General features: G+C 50.3%; 1 protein-coding gene across 1 annotated transcript in view; it reads left to right on the top strand.

Moving 5' to 3' along the window:
* RPTOR (regulatory associated protein of MTOR, complex 1) overlaps positions 1-14,467 on the top strand; it is a gene marked incomplete at its 5' end in the record, with an annotated part of 54,263 nt that overhangs the window by 27,481 nt on the left and 12,315 nt on the right. The window contains 6 exons of the mRNA XM_009082020.1: positions 454-564; positions 6,246-6,351; positions 8,495-8,609; positions 9,218-9,342; positions 10,777-10,881; positions 14,384-14,431. Coding sequence (XP_009080268.1) covers positions 454-564; positions 6,246-6,351; positions 8,495-8,609; positions 9,218-9,342; positions 10,777-10,881; positions 14,384-14,431 — 610 coding nt within the window. The remainder of the gene's footprint in view (positions 1-453; positions 565-6,245; positions 6,352-8,494; positions 8,610-9,217; positions 9,343-10,776; positions 10,882-14,383; positions 14,432-14,467) is intronic.

The raw sequence follows: 14,467 nt of genomic DNA, 5'->3' as shown, positions 1-14,467 counted from the left end.
TTGGCAGCACTAGCCTGGGTCATATTCCTGAAAAATGGCTGAAACCTGAGTGAGTGGAGCAGCATTTCCACTTTCCCTGTGGATGACTTGTGCTGTGTAACAAACACTCATCCCTGTGTGCCCTTGGCTTGCAGCTGTGTCTGGCTGTGCCTTATCCTGATTCATCCTCCCTGTTCCTCATGCCAGATGCTTGGGTACTGTGAGAAAACTGGGACCTCATCATGGTGACAGTGCTGCTTCAGCCCCAATTCCTGCAGCATCCTGATGGCCTCGTGCCATGCAGCTGGGAGATGAGCACATTTCCAGGAGTGACTGTCACCGAAGTGATCCCAAAGCCAAGTGCACAGAGTTTCATGGCCTTGGCAGCATGTTTGAGCTGTTTGCTGCCTGCCAAGGGCAATCTGGGTGGCACATGTGGCCCTGAATTGGGTGACACCTGTTCTCTCCTCACAGACAGCTGACGACGCCGACGACACCGTCGGACACAAGAGCTTCATCTCGGCCACGGTGCAGACAGGATTCTGTGACTGGAGTGCCAAGTACTTTGCTCAGCCAGTGATGAAGGTAACACTGCTCTCGTGGGTGGCCTTTCTGGGCAGTGCTGGTGAGCACTCAGTGCTCCTGAGCTCAGCTTCAGGCTTTTTCCCCTCCTTTTCCTCCAGTCTGGGGAGGGAGAGGAATGGACTCACATCATCCTGCTCTAGGGAGCTGTGGGGCCACTGTGCTGGTAAATACAAGGGAAAAAGTGATCAGAGGGAGCAGAAGAGTCAGAGAGGATGGGATAACAGGGTATGACACAGCCCAGAGGCAAAGCCCTAAGCTCCATGGAGCACAGTCCACAAGGAATGTAAAACTGGGGGTTGATTCTGGAGCCCAGAGCCCCAGTTCTGCCTGGCTGCACTGTGGATGTGTTCCAGTTGAAATGTTGTGCCTGTCTATATATTGAACCTTGCATTATAGTGAAAATTAATTGATTTTTTAACACAAATAAAGAGAGGAAGGAAGGATTTTTTTCCCCAGAAAGGGCTGTGAGATGCTGGAGAAAGAGCGATGCTCTTTTCTTGCTGACATTCCAGCTGAATTTCCTGGCTGTGGTGATGTTAGAAGAGGCAGAGAAGTGGTGGAAGGGGTTTGCTCCCCTGGGGAAAGGTCCCAGTGACTGCAGGACAGACCTGCAGTGTGATTTCAGAGCTGTGCTCTGCTTCCAGACACAATGCAGACACCTCTAACTTAGAGGAGAAAGTGAGAGTGGCTGGATGTCCACAGGAGTGCCTGGGGGGAATTTCAGGAGCATCACAGTTGGGTTTTGGAGTTAAAAAGGTAAAATAAGTTGTGTTGTGGCAAAGAATAAAGGTGGCAATGACAACTCTGCACCCAGAGCCTTTTGAAAGTGAGTTGTTGGGGTACCTGAGCTGGCTTTGTGTGAGGTGAGAGAAACTGAGGCCTTGTTCTAGGAAAAAGCCAAGGCAGAGCTCTTGAGAGATGGGCAAAAACCATTAGTGACTGGAAAGAGAAGCTGTTAAGTTCCCAGAATGTTTTAGCCAAAGCTCAGGTTTCAGGTTTAAGTATGAAATAAAACCAGCAGCAAATCTCCCTCATTAAAGCAAGCACAAACCTCCAGGTGCTCTGGGAGTCTCAGGGAGCCCAAGCTGTGTCAGGACTTTGAGTTTCAGTTCCCAAAGGCTTTGCCTTGGCTGTGAAGGATAATGCCCAGCCTGCATTAATGCCACTCCACAACGGATGTTTATGTCCAACCACTGGTATTTAACTCTCAATAATGAGAAAATTGCCCATTTTAAGTGCTGTTTCATCCAGGAGCTGCTGCTGAGCCATCCATCACCACTCTTCTGGCACCTTGAAGGGTTTGGAGTGAGGTAACTGCTCTGAGTTTAAGGATATCAGAACAGCAGTTGCATGGCAGGTTCTTGATTTCCACAGAGAATCATCAGGAGGAAGCAGTAGCTGCTGAAGTGATTGCCTGACACTTCCTCAGCTGCTCTGAAATTCACCTTCTCCTGATATCCTGAGCAGAATAATTCATTAGCACACATGTGGCCTGTGGGACTGGGCTGCCTGGTCAGGCTTGGACCAGGGGCTTCTCTCATCATGATGAGTTTTGGTGCCTTGATTCGCATCCATACAAGAACACAGGAGGAGGAAGATGATGTTTGAGCTCTTAGTTCTTATTAAAAGCATTTGTCTGCTCTTTGAGGGAAGCTCTTCCCAGGGAAGAGGAGTGTCTTTATTAATGAAATAAATCAGGGAAGGCAGCCAGGCACGAGCAGGGGCAGAGCTCTGAGCGTGGGGGTGGGTTTACTACTACTTCATGGACATAAAGTAGACAAAATTACTTTAGGGGAGGCAGCAAAAATGTGGAGCATTCCTATGCTGATTCCCAGAAGCCAGGGAGGGGAGTCATGGAAATGCTGTGACTGCACTCCTGAGCAGCACCCCATGAGTGCTGTGCTCTGTCCCTTCTCCCTCCACCAGCAGCTGCATGTGAGCCATCCATGACTCTTGTAGTAGTTCCCTGAGTGTTTTAGGCCAGGAATTCTCCCTCTCTGCGACTGAGGCTTCTGACCATGAGCTGTCCTCACCAGCCATGGGTGAAGCTGAGCAAAACCAATTCTGTGTTTTCTAATAGAACAAGGAAGAAAGTTGATTTCCCTCTTACTTCTGCAAAGCAGCTTTAGAAGGCCAAGGAGAGGCTTTGTGCAGGAATATTGTTGTGTTAGCCTATCCTAACAGGGAATTTGACAGGTTGGAGCCAGGTGGGGTTTGGGTGTTGTGTTAGCCTATCCTAACAGGGAACTTGACAGGTTGGAGCCAGGTGGGATTTGGACTGTGCTCCCAGGGAATAAATGACAGGATGAGAGGAAACAGCCTCAAGTTGTGCCAAGACAGGTTCTGGTCGGACATCAGGAGGAATTTCTTCCTGGAAAGGGCTGTCAGGCATGGGAAGAGGCTGCTTAGGGATGTGGTGGAGTCACCATCCCTGGAGGTGTCCAAGGAATGACTGGACATGGCACTTCAGTGCTCTGGTCTGGCTGCCAAGTGGTGATGGGTCACAGGTTGGACTTGATGGTCCTGGAGGACTTCTCCAGCCTTAATGATTCTGTGAATTATATGTAATTTGGAATAGAGTGAGTGTTGTGTGTGCAAGGGACAAGTTCCCTGAGGTTCCCTGGCAGGACTGGCCATGCAGCAGCTCAGGAACTGAGTTTCCATGGAGTGCTCTGCTCCTGCAACGACAGGAACAGCCCTGGCTGGTGGCTGCTGTCTTTTGGGAGCTTCAGCCTCATGAAAAAGGCAAAGAGTAAAGTCTACTGAGTACTGATGGAAGGAGATGACATTGATGCTTAATTCCAGGCGTTCATTTGGAGCTGCTGCCTGCCTGCATAAACAGGGAAAGACAAGGCAACTGTTCCTGTAATGAATAAACATAAAATGACTGTGAGTGCATCTTAGTCATATTTAATTTATGAATTTAGTTTTGCTTCATAGACCTTGCCCTGAGAATGCTTTCACTGGAAAGACTGAGGGATTAATTCCCAGTGTAAATCACGGGCTCAGTTTCAAGCCATCACTCCAGGTTTGATTTATTGATTATCTAATCAAATCAATGGAGAAAGAAAACACTGCATTGTGAATTCCCCATGTGCCAGGGAAAGCAGATCCTACCCCAGCCCTGGTCTCTGCAAAAGCCTTTCCTCCTACTGAAGTCCCTGGTGACACCAGGCTGTGCTGGGAACCACGGGTGGTGCTGGCCTGAGCGGGCAGGAAAGCCTTGGTGCCAGCTGCCAGGAAGTCCTGAGTCAGGGAGAGCAGGAGCCAGCGTCTGTTGCTCCCAGGGCTGGCAGAACACGCAGGCAGGAGCAGGGATGGATCCTGGAAGGTGAGAATTACATAAGAAACCCTTCCTGATAAAGCCCTGCCCGAGCTGCAGTGCTGTGCCTTGGCTGCTGCTCAGAGTCCTGGCAGAGCAGTGAGCTCCCTGCAACTGCTGCAGGGATGTTACCCAAGGAGAACTGGATTTGCCACTGGAGCTGTGTGCCAAATCCTCCTGCTCCCTCCTGACACCCACTGCCATGGTGGGAGGGAGACACAGTGTTAGCTCCAGCAGGAGCTGGTGGTTAGGGGAACAGGGATGGGAATTAGGAGCCTAAAGAGTTGAGTAGTAATTCCTGGTTTTCCAGCCAGCAGCAGCTGGGCTGGAGGTCATGGCTGTGCCACACACAATCCATGAAGAAGACCAGTGGCATCCTGGCTTGTGTGGCAGCAGGACCAGGGCAGTGCTGAGACACCTCAAGTGCTCAGGGAAGGGAATGGAGCACAAATCTGATGAGGAGAGCTGAGGGAGCTCTGGGGGCTCAGCCTGGAGAAAAGGAGGCTCAGGGGAACCTTCTGCTCTCTGCAACTCCTGCCAGGAGGTGCAGCCAGGTGGGGTCAGGCTCTACTCCCAGGGAACAAGGGACAGGACAAGAGGAAACAGCCTCAAGCTGTGCCAAGACAGGTTCTAGGCTCTACTCCCAGGGAACAAGGGACAGGACAAGAGGAAACAGCCTCAAGCTGTGCCAGGGGAGGTTCAGATTGGACATCAGGAGGAATTTCTTCATGGAAGGGTTTGTCAGGCATTGGAACTGCCCAGGGAGGTGGTGGAGTCACCAGCCCTGGAGGTGTTCAGACTGGACATGGCACTCAATGCACTGGTCTGGTTGACAAGGTGGTGATGGGTCACAGGTTGGACTTGATGGATCTCTTCTAGCCTAAATGATTCTGTGATTCTAAGTGCCCTTGTGTTTGTCACTTTGTTGCATGTTCTCTGAGCTTGGTATTCTCTAGACCCTTGGCAGGATGACCCACAGAGCCCAGTCCCAGGTGGGTGGGCATGGGGAGCCAGGACAGAGTTACCTGTGTGCTCTGACTCAGCTCCTCACTGCAGTGGTGGTCCAAGTGCTCTTTCCCAGCATTTTAGCACTTACTTTAATTTATTCCCAGAGCAGCTGGATTTTCATTAAGGTGTAGGTGTCATCTCTCCACTCTCAAATTCCTTTGATGTATTTTAGCTCAGGTTTGTTTATTGCTTTACATTATGGGTCGTTTGTCACTGCCTTTCTAATAGGTGTTGTACTGAAATAAAAGTGCTTTTTTTTTTTTTTTTTTTGCCAGGAGGAAAGGTGGAGGGTGGGCTCCTTGGGTTTTATTTATTTGAAAGGAGCAGAAGTTGAGCTCAGTAATTGTTGTTTTCCAAAGCATAGTGTGTTTGGAAGGCAATGTATAGAATAGTGGCAGATTATTTAAGAGGCTTCTTATTTATGGAAAAGAGTATGTGTTTGTGGGGCCTGGGGAAGGAGTCAAAGGACTTCATGTCTCCTTTCTCCCAAAGTTATTTCTTTGGAACAACCAGCATCAAAAGCAGCTGGATCAGAGTCCTATAGTTGTCCCAGAGTCCTCAGAGTCCTCAATTGACCCAGGGATGGTTCTGGAGCAGTGAGGTTATTCGTCTTGAACGATTTTTTAAGCATTAAAGACACCACCTATGTAGCTCCTGCTGTGGGGATGAGATCATATGGCTTTATTCCTTGTGATCTTGTGCGCTGAGGGTGAGGATACCCATGGTGGGAGCAGCACTGGGGCTTCTACCATCTCAGGCAGGTTGCTCAAGTCTTTATCCAACCTGGCTTTGAACACTGCCAGGGTTCGGACAGCCACAGCGTCCCTGGGCAACCTGTGCCAGTGTCTCACCACCCTCACAGGGAAAACTTCTGCCTAATATAAGGAAGAGTTCTTCCTAATCTATTATATATCATGCTAATCTATTCTATTCTTCCCAATATAAGGAGTTCCCAGTACATGGAACCAAACAGGGGCTGGTGCTGGTGACGAGGTTCCTCACTCAACTGTGTCACCGCCATGGATGGTAATATGCAGAGCTCTTCTGAAACCCCAAGTCATTCATCTGGGGGAAATGCCTGTGACTTAAAGACAAAACAAAGCTCAGGGCAGCAAAAGGAAAAGGGAAGAGATTAGGGATGATGAGAAGGATTTCGCTCAGAAAGATGCTCAAGTATTTAATAACATCATGTCCCGTGTGCTCCTCCATTTACTGCCTGAAGCTGAGACCCTAAAGTACTTATGGCTCAGTCTGATGTGCTGCATGGTCTGAGTGTGTGTTACCAAGGTAATTCGTGGGGTTTTGATGGTCACTGTTGGTTTGTTTTGTGCATCTATTCACCTACTGAAAGATCCCTGAGGAGCATGACCTGGAGAGTCAGATCCGCAAGGAGAGGGAGTGGCGGTTCCTGCGCAACGCCCGGGTCAGGAAACAGGCCCAGAAGATCATCCAGAAGGGTGAGTACTGTCCCTTGCTCAGGACACTGAACTGCAAAATCTCAATTAACTATGACCCCAATTAGTAGTGGCCCCGTGCTGCCCCTCACACTGGAAAGGTGCCTGTTCCCTCCCGGTGCAGGTGAGGTGATGCTGCTGCAGATGTTTCACTGATACTCCCTCACCTTTCCCTTCTCAGCTGCAGAGTTTGCTCACTAGATCAGGGAAACGAGCACTTCAAATGCCAAGTATCTGCCTTTCCCTTTGAAAGCACAACTCCAGAGCGAAGTGCTCAGCCAAGAGCAGCACTGAACTGGTTGACCACTGTGGGAGCAGAGGAGCCCCAGAGCAATGACTCCTCTGAAGGAGGAGAGTCCTTGCCAGGAGAGCAGTAGGAGAAAAGGAAGCTTCCTGACCTGTGGGAGCTGACGCACATCCCCTTTCCAGTGCCAGGAAGCTGCTGAGCTCCTCAGCCACAGCCCCAGTGGCAATTGGTGCCTCCAGCAAAGCCATGAGATCCACAATGCAGAGCCCCAGAGCAGATGCTCTTGATTTACCATTTGGGCTCTTCCTCCCTGCCCTGTGGAGTTCAGATGGGTAGTCAGTTCCGTTTTGAAAGGGATAGTGGGTGGAATGCTGCAGGATAAACTGCAGTGTTTGATGTGGGACAGACATGCTCATGGCAGATCAGCCCTGGGCCTGCTGGCCACATCCTCCATGACCAGGAGATACCTCAGTGATGTGTCTCACATTCCCTGCTCTGCTGAGCTCTGTAAATGCTCATTTACTCCCTATATCCCATGATATTTTGGGGATTTGTGTGTGTCTCTATGCTGCTTCCAGCACGCTCAGGTTCAAGTTGCGTCAGCATGAGCTCCCCAGAAACCTGATCCTGCATTTCCTTACGCCTCTCTGTGCCTCTCCAAGGCAGCTTTTGGGCTAAAACTCTCAGCACAGGCTGAGATTCAAATACAGTGGAACCCAACGAAGCTTCCTGAGGGATTTGCATCCCTAAATGATCCCTGCTCGTGTGCCTAAGGAGCTGCATTCAGGGGAGCTCCCAGCACCCTCCCAGCAGCATTCCCGGGGGCAGGACTGTGCTGTGGGGGCTGCTGCTCCCCAGGGAAGCTTGCAGGAGCTGGAAATCATAATGTGAATGAAGAAATGCCCAGGGCTCAGCCTGGTTGTCAGGAGGTTGCTGAGCTCCAGTCAGAGGTTCGTGTCGGGAAGCTGCAGAATATCATCAACCAGAGAACCAGGGAAACAAAGCTGGAGCCCAGGAGATGGCCTGGCAGATCTGTTTGAATACAAAGAAGGGGATTTTTCATGCTTGCCTAGAGAAGTTAAATCTGTTTCTAGACAGTGTTCATATTTGGTTGCTTGACCTGAGTGACTGAAGTGCCACTATTCATTAAAAAAATAATGGAAATGTGAAATATTAAAAGGAATTAAAATAGACTTACAAGCTTTTAATGAAAATTAGATTAAATGGATGCATTCTAAAACAAACTGGAGCTGAGGAGATGTCTCCTGGGCTCAGGGGCTTGTGTGATGAATTCAGAGTGTGCCAAAAACTAACAGTGTCAGGGTCCCCACACTGCTTGTGAATAGCAAACTGCTCTGAAGACAAGATGGGGAAAGTCTTTGCCCCTTGTTTAAGGTCTCCATGGAAAATACATTTTTCATTTGCAAATTAACCTCAAATGTGAAGGAGTTGTAATGGAAGGTTAAATAAATAATCCACAGGCCACAGTGTGCAGATGTATTTTAAGCTGGGAAAAGGCATTTTCGTGTTTTATATTTTGAAGGAACAGTGTTAGTTTCTCTCTCAACACTAACTGTTTTTTTCTCTCGACACAAACTGGGTTTTTCTGTGCTTGTTGTGCTTGTTCTCTTCAATCTCCCATGGAAAGGACCTCCTGATTTGTCACCAGCTTTAGTTTGTGCCTTAAGACATGAAACACATCAGTGTGGGGCAGCTGGGGCTGTGGGTGATGGGTCTGGGAAGCTCCTTGCAGGAGGACAGTGCTGGGGTGGCTGTTGGTGAGAACTGGGGCGGCAGGAGGAGGAGAGGGGTCACACTGGGAAGCTGAGGGTGGTCCCAGCCCTGTCTCCCAGGTGGGCCATCCCCAGGTGCTGAGCTGTGCTGCTCCTGTCCCCACAGGCATCTCCCGGCTGGACGACCAGATCTTCCTCAACAGGAACCCAGGTGTCCCCTCTGTGGTGAAATTCCACCCCTTCACACCCTGCATCGCCGTGGCTGACAAGGACAGCATCTGGTGAGGGGCTGAGGGTTAGAGTGGTGCAGGGCACATGGGGGTTATCTCAAGGTACCACTGCCACATGTCCTTCCCTTCCTCCTCCCCATTCCCCCATGGCCATCCTTCCCTCCCTCAGGGCAGGGACACAGGGCAGAGTCCTCACATCCACAGCTCTCAGCATGACCCTGAGTCCACCCACCCTGAGGTGCTGGGTGAGGGCTGCACGTGGGTCCTCACAGGGTTATAGCAGTTAAAGCTGAGCTTCTGTCCTGTTTATCTTGCAGGAGGTCGAGGTGTTTCAATTCTTCCTTGGCACAGCTTGCCCAGAGCAACTGTGGCTGCTCCATCCCTGGGAGTGTTCCAGGCCAGGTTGAATGGGGCTTGGAGCAACCAGGGCTAGTGGAAGGTGTCCCTGCCCATGGCATGGGGTGGAACTGGATCATCTTTAATGTCCCTTCCAACCCATTCCATGATTGTGTGATGTGTTATCAATCAAACAATGCTGAACTCCAAAGGAGAAATCCAAACTGAGCTGGAATCCATGAGGTGTAATTGGATAATGTGTACATCTCTCCACAGCTTGCACAGAGAGCTGAGAACTGACTTGCTGTCTTTCCCTCCCACAGCTTTTGGGACTGGGAGAAGGGGGAGAAGTTGGACTACTTCCACAACGGGAACCCTCGGTACACACGGATCACAGCCATGGAGTACCTGAATGGGCAGGACTGCTCCCTGCTGCTCACTGCCACAGGTAAACACATTTCCCAGGTGTGAGCTGGCACTGGGGGGGCTTTACAAACCCACATCCACCTGAGCTGTTCTGCACCTCATGCTCTTCCCTCCGTGGATTTGCCCCAGCCTGACCCTTCCCTCCCCTGCCCTTCCCTGTCTGCTCTCAGCTGAGGAGGCATTTTCAGGATCAAACCCAAAAGTTGTTTCTGGCAGTACTGAAATCTCTTAAGCACATGCTGCAAAGTCTTTCAAGGGACTGAGGAGGCAAACACTTGCTGAAGCCTTTCACACAGCTTTATTTCTTCCCTCATTCTGAGCCTTTCCCTGTCCTTGCAAGGTTGTGGTCACTTACTCCTGCAGAACACCTGGGGAAAGAGGATTTTGGTTGGCTAGAGCTGCTATCCAGAGCTGAAATCATACAGCACCCAGAATAGAAGAACTCAAATTCTGTTCCTTGTGCTGGTTTTGGCTAGAGCAATCAGGGCTCAGTCTAAGTACTGAACTTCTCAAGTAGCTCTGAGTTTAGTCCATGTGCCTCACCTCAGCAGGTCTCCAGAACACCCCATTGCCTTGTGTGGGGTTGCATAAAGAGCTCTGCCCCATTCCCTGCTCTGCTGTGAGTCAGGTCTGCTGCTCTCCCAAGGAGCCATTCCCAACCCATCCCTGAGTGTTTTCAGCAGCTCCTCCAACATCCTGCTGACCTGTAGAGGTTGGGTGTAATTAAGGGAGGTGGGAGAGCAGCTGAGAGGGCCTTCAGGACATTTTCCTTTCAACTTATTGATTCTCAGCACAAAAGTTTGGCAGATGGGGAGCAAATTGAAAAATACACAGTGTTCCTGAAAGATTTAGTGCTGATGGTTTGGGCTTTGATTCAGCTGCTTCTGTAGGGCTGTTTGGTGTGGAGTGGTACTTCTGTAGCTCTCAGCACCAACAGTGAGGAGGACAGAGATGAATCCTAGAGAAAGTGAATGAGCCAAGGAAATGGAGAGACACCTAATGTCAGGTGTTATTCAAGGGAAGGGGAAAAGCTGTTCCAGCACAGTTCCAGTAGAACAATGCTTTAGGCTCCAAGGATGTAAGATTAGAAAGGAAAAACAACTCTAAGAAGAAAGGATTCAGTTCAAGTGCCACTCTGAGTTTCGGAGTCTGTGTGACTGCAGTTCTGCTTCTCCTCTCCTTCCTTGTGCACGAGGAATGGTGAGAGCTGCATCAGCGGGAAGGGGAAAAGCTGTTCCAGCACAGTTCCAGTAGAACAATGCTTTAGGCTCCAAGGATGTAAGATTAGAAAGGAAAAACAACTCTAAGAAGAAAGGATTCAGTTCAAGTGCCACTCTGAGTTTCGGAGTCTGTGTGACTGCAGTTCTGCTTCTCCTCTCCTTCCTTGTGCACGAGGAATGGTGAGAGCTGCATCAGCATTGACACTGCTTTCTCTTTCCCTCCTCTCCTCCCCAAGACGATGGTGCCATCAGAGTGTGGAAGAACTTTGCAGACCTGGAGAAGAACCCAGAGATGGTGACTGCCTGGCAAGGACTGTCAGACATGCTGCCAACTACACGAGGTGGGTCCCACTGAGCCTTGTTTGGGGGGGGAAAGGTGAAAATCAGCCTTTGTACAGCTTTGCATGTTGCACCTGTGACCTCCTTTAGCCTGAGCTCCAATTCTGGCACTTGTTCTTCACTGTTTGTTGTGGGTCAGGAGGTGGCAAAGGAACGTGTGGTCTAAATCTGGCACGTGCAGAAGGGCAGCACAGTGAGACATTTGCCTGCATGGAGTGTTAGAAAATTTGGGTAGAAAAGGATGTAAAAAGGAGCACTGGCATCCAGCCATGCACAGGATGAAGCCAGAAAATCAGTGTGAGTAACCCTGAAGTCTGGTTTAGGCCATTACAGGAGGTTTAAGGATGTTACAGGAGGTTTTAGGACATTACAGGAGGTTTCAGGACATTAAAGGAGGCGGATGTTCTGTCCTTCAGAGACCTGACCATGTCCTGCTGCTCTAATGGTGATTTTCTGTCACTTGAATATTTTTAATCAAGGCTGCAGGTTCTCCTGTGTGAGCTCCTGTTCAATCAGCACTTTGTGGGATTGATGGAGCAACTGCTGGGTGAGGCTCTCTGGCCTGTGCTAAGCAGGAGGTCAGATGAGATGACCATCATCATTCATCCTGACCTTAAAATCTGACAGTTCTCATTTCTGAGCTGATGTGGTTCCTCCCAGGAGCCTGACACAGCTCTTTTAGCTATTCATTGGATTTTCCTGGTGAGCTCCTGTCTGTTATGTTTCCCTTAACACCTCACAGTTTGTCTCAGGGAAGGGGAGCTGTGTTTGAGGTGATTTCAAGCTCTGGCTTGCTGGGGGATATGCACAGAACTGGTTATAAGCTGCTGGAAGTTCATAGCCTGCTCTGCGAATCAGTGTGGTCAGACCTGCCCTGGGGCAGAGGTGGCAGCAAGGGCAGGAGGACACGGTGGGGCTGCTCCAAGTGGGGAAGGGCCTGGCTGTCCTGGGGTAGAACATGTCCAGGAATCACCACAGGTTGCCCTTTGCGGTGTCACTCTGTATTTCCTTGCCACCACCAGCATTCCTGGGTGCTGGCTGGTGTTTCCCATCCCTGGATTCAGGATCTTGGTGCTGGGAATTCTCCCACACTGCCCTGACCGTGGGCTTTGATCATATTCAGGGAGGATGCTGACAGCTGCCCACTGAGCTCCCTCCACTTAATCCCATTTTCCTGCCTTTTTTTCCCCCACGTGCACCTTGCCAAGGCAGAGCATTTGCAGTTGTACCTCTCCCTGTACAGGATTTAACACCACAGAAAGGATTGTCAGTGTCTGACACTGCAGAGCTGAGGCAGGAGCTGATGGAGCTGTGAGAGTTGGATGGTTGCACTTGCCAAAACAGGAGTTTGGAAACTTTTAAGTCTGTTCTCTTTAGGGCTGTTTTGGATTTTTCACCTTTTCCTTCCCCTCATAGTTTGAAGCAGTCTGGGGCCTGTTGTCTTTGCCTTTCACCTTCGCAGCAGGTTTGGCAGAGAAGGACAGATCTCTTTGCAGAGAGAGAAATAAATGTAGCCACTTCAAAAGAGCTATGTGGAGCAAGTCCCCATGGAAATGAGACTCTTAACAGTCTGCTGCTGCCAAGACCATAGATATGTCCAGCACTGGCTCATAAAACCGAAGAGGCACATTTGAAGCTGCAGAGCTCAGGAGTTTTACAGGAGTTTGTTTGCTCCCACTATTGATTTCTTTCTCTCCCTCCCTCCCAGCCTTTCCCCTGTGTCATAGTGTCACACTCAGCTCTGAATGGCTCTTGAGAACACCCAGAACATGGCTTTGCTGGGCCATTTTCCCACTTAGAAAAGGAGAGAGGACTATACAATACCCAAACATATCCCTTGGAAGCTTGACAAGCTTCCCTGGGCTGTCTGAGTGATGGGATGTCACCAGTGACATGCCCAGGGGCTGCCTGAGAGGGGACAACAGGCCAGGGTGAGGCACAGAACTTACACTTTTACACTCTGAGGTCAGAAATGAGCTCACACAACCAGGTTAGGGTTAAACTTGGCCCCAGCACTGAGTAGCTGACTGGAGTAGGTGAGTGTTCATTTCAGCAGTCCCAGACCAGTCTTTGTTCTGTGTGAGGTGTTTTGGTTCTGATCTTGTTCAGAACAGATGCACCAAGAAAAAAAGTCTTTTTCAGTGAAAATCAAGGTGTTGAAAGCAGGATTGGTCCCTGCATGAGGCAGGGGCTGGGAATCCCCAGCATGAGGGGCAGAGGGGGCTGAGGGAGAAGCACATCTCCTGGTGCTAATCACTTGGGGTTTCCAGGGATGTGGGAAAACAACTTTTTCTGTTGAGCAGCGTAGGAAGAACAGCCCTGACATGCTCTGGAGCTGTGCTTTCGCAGCAGGAGACTGAGGGAATTCTGGCAATTTGTGTAGAAAAGGGTTTTTGCAGGCAGTGAGCAGCACAGGGACCATTGCCTGGAGTGAGCACAGCCGTGCTGGCCACGCAGCACTGGAGCTCTGACTACACTCAGCCACGGTGTTGCTGCTCAACTCCTCTCTATTGTGTCTCTGACAAAGGGAACAGCCACAGCTCCACAGGCAGAATGGCTTTGTCCTTGAGAGCAGCACAGTTCTGGAGTTGGGAAGGATGCAGAGGTGTGACCAACTGGTTCACAATCACCAAGTCAGCTGTTCCCTGCAGCTCCTCCAGTGCTCCCTGCCTGTAGTGTCTTCCCTCTCCAGCCAGCAAAGGGCTTGGCCAGGTCTCTTCCTGAGCACCTGGAGCTCCCTGTGCAGGACAGGGTGCTGAGGCACTGGTACAGGTTGCCCAGAGAAGCTGTGGCTGCTCCATTCCTGGAAGTGTTCCAGGCCAGGCTGGATGGGGCTTGGAGCAACCTGGGCTGGTGGAAGGTGTCCCTGCCCATGGCAGGGGACGGAAAGAGATGAGCTTTAAGGTCTCTCCCAACCCAAGCCATTCTGGGATTCTGTTTTATGATGCTGTGATTTTCCAGGGTGATCCCCATGGTGCTTTCAACTGGTGTTTGCAGCTCTGCCCTCACTGCCTGGCTGAAAGCAGTCTCTGTCTGAGGGTAACTTCTTATTTAGCCCTTCAAACAGAGCACCCATAAGTTGTCTGCACTCTCTGTGCCCACCCAGGTGTGGAGCACAGGATCCCCAACCTCCTGTGGCAGCAGCCCCATGCTCTGCACTCCAACTGATTTGTGCAGTTACTTGGGTTTCTGTCTGGCACTTCCCAATGTACTTGAGAACAGGGACCAGCTGAGACAGAGGATGGTCTCCTTGTTCCAGCAGAAGTGTCAGCTCTGTGCTGCTGTCAGCCAGCCAGAGCCCTTTCCCCACACAGACAGGCTGATGACTTCCCAGGAATGCTGTGCCAGAGCCAGAGCCTGCTTGTGGATGGAGGCATGTGCTGCTCTGGCTGCTGCTGCTGCTTCTCCTCTTTTCATTTCAGTTGCCTTTTCTAATCCTTTTTTTAAGATTTATTTAGCTCTGACTGAGCTGAGCACCAACCCCTCCTCCCTGTCTCCTCACAGGTCTGGCCCGAAGGGTTTCAATCTATCTTGACAGAAGTAAGCAGGGAGGTGAGTGCTGCTTTCCTGTTACCTGTGCTCAGGTGG

The sequence above is a fragment of the Acanthisitta chloris genome, unplaced genomic scaffold (assembly GCF_000695815.1).
Source record: "Acanthisitta chloris isolate BGI_N310 unplaced genomic scaffold, ASM69581v1 scaffold12839, whole genome shotgun sequence".
Lineage (NCBI taxonomy): Eukaryota > Metazoa > Chordata > Aves > Passeriformes > Acanthisittidae > Acanthisitta > Acanthisitta chloris.
This window is presented reverse-complemented; position numbering and strand designations above follow the sequence as displayed.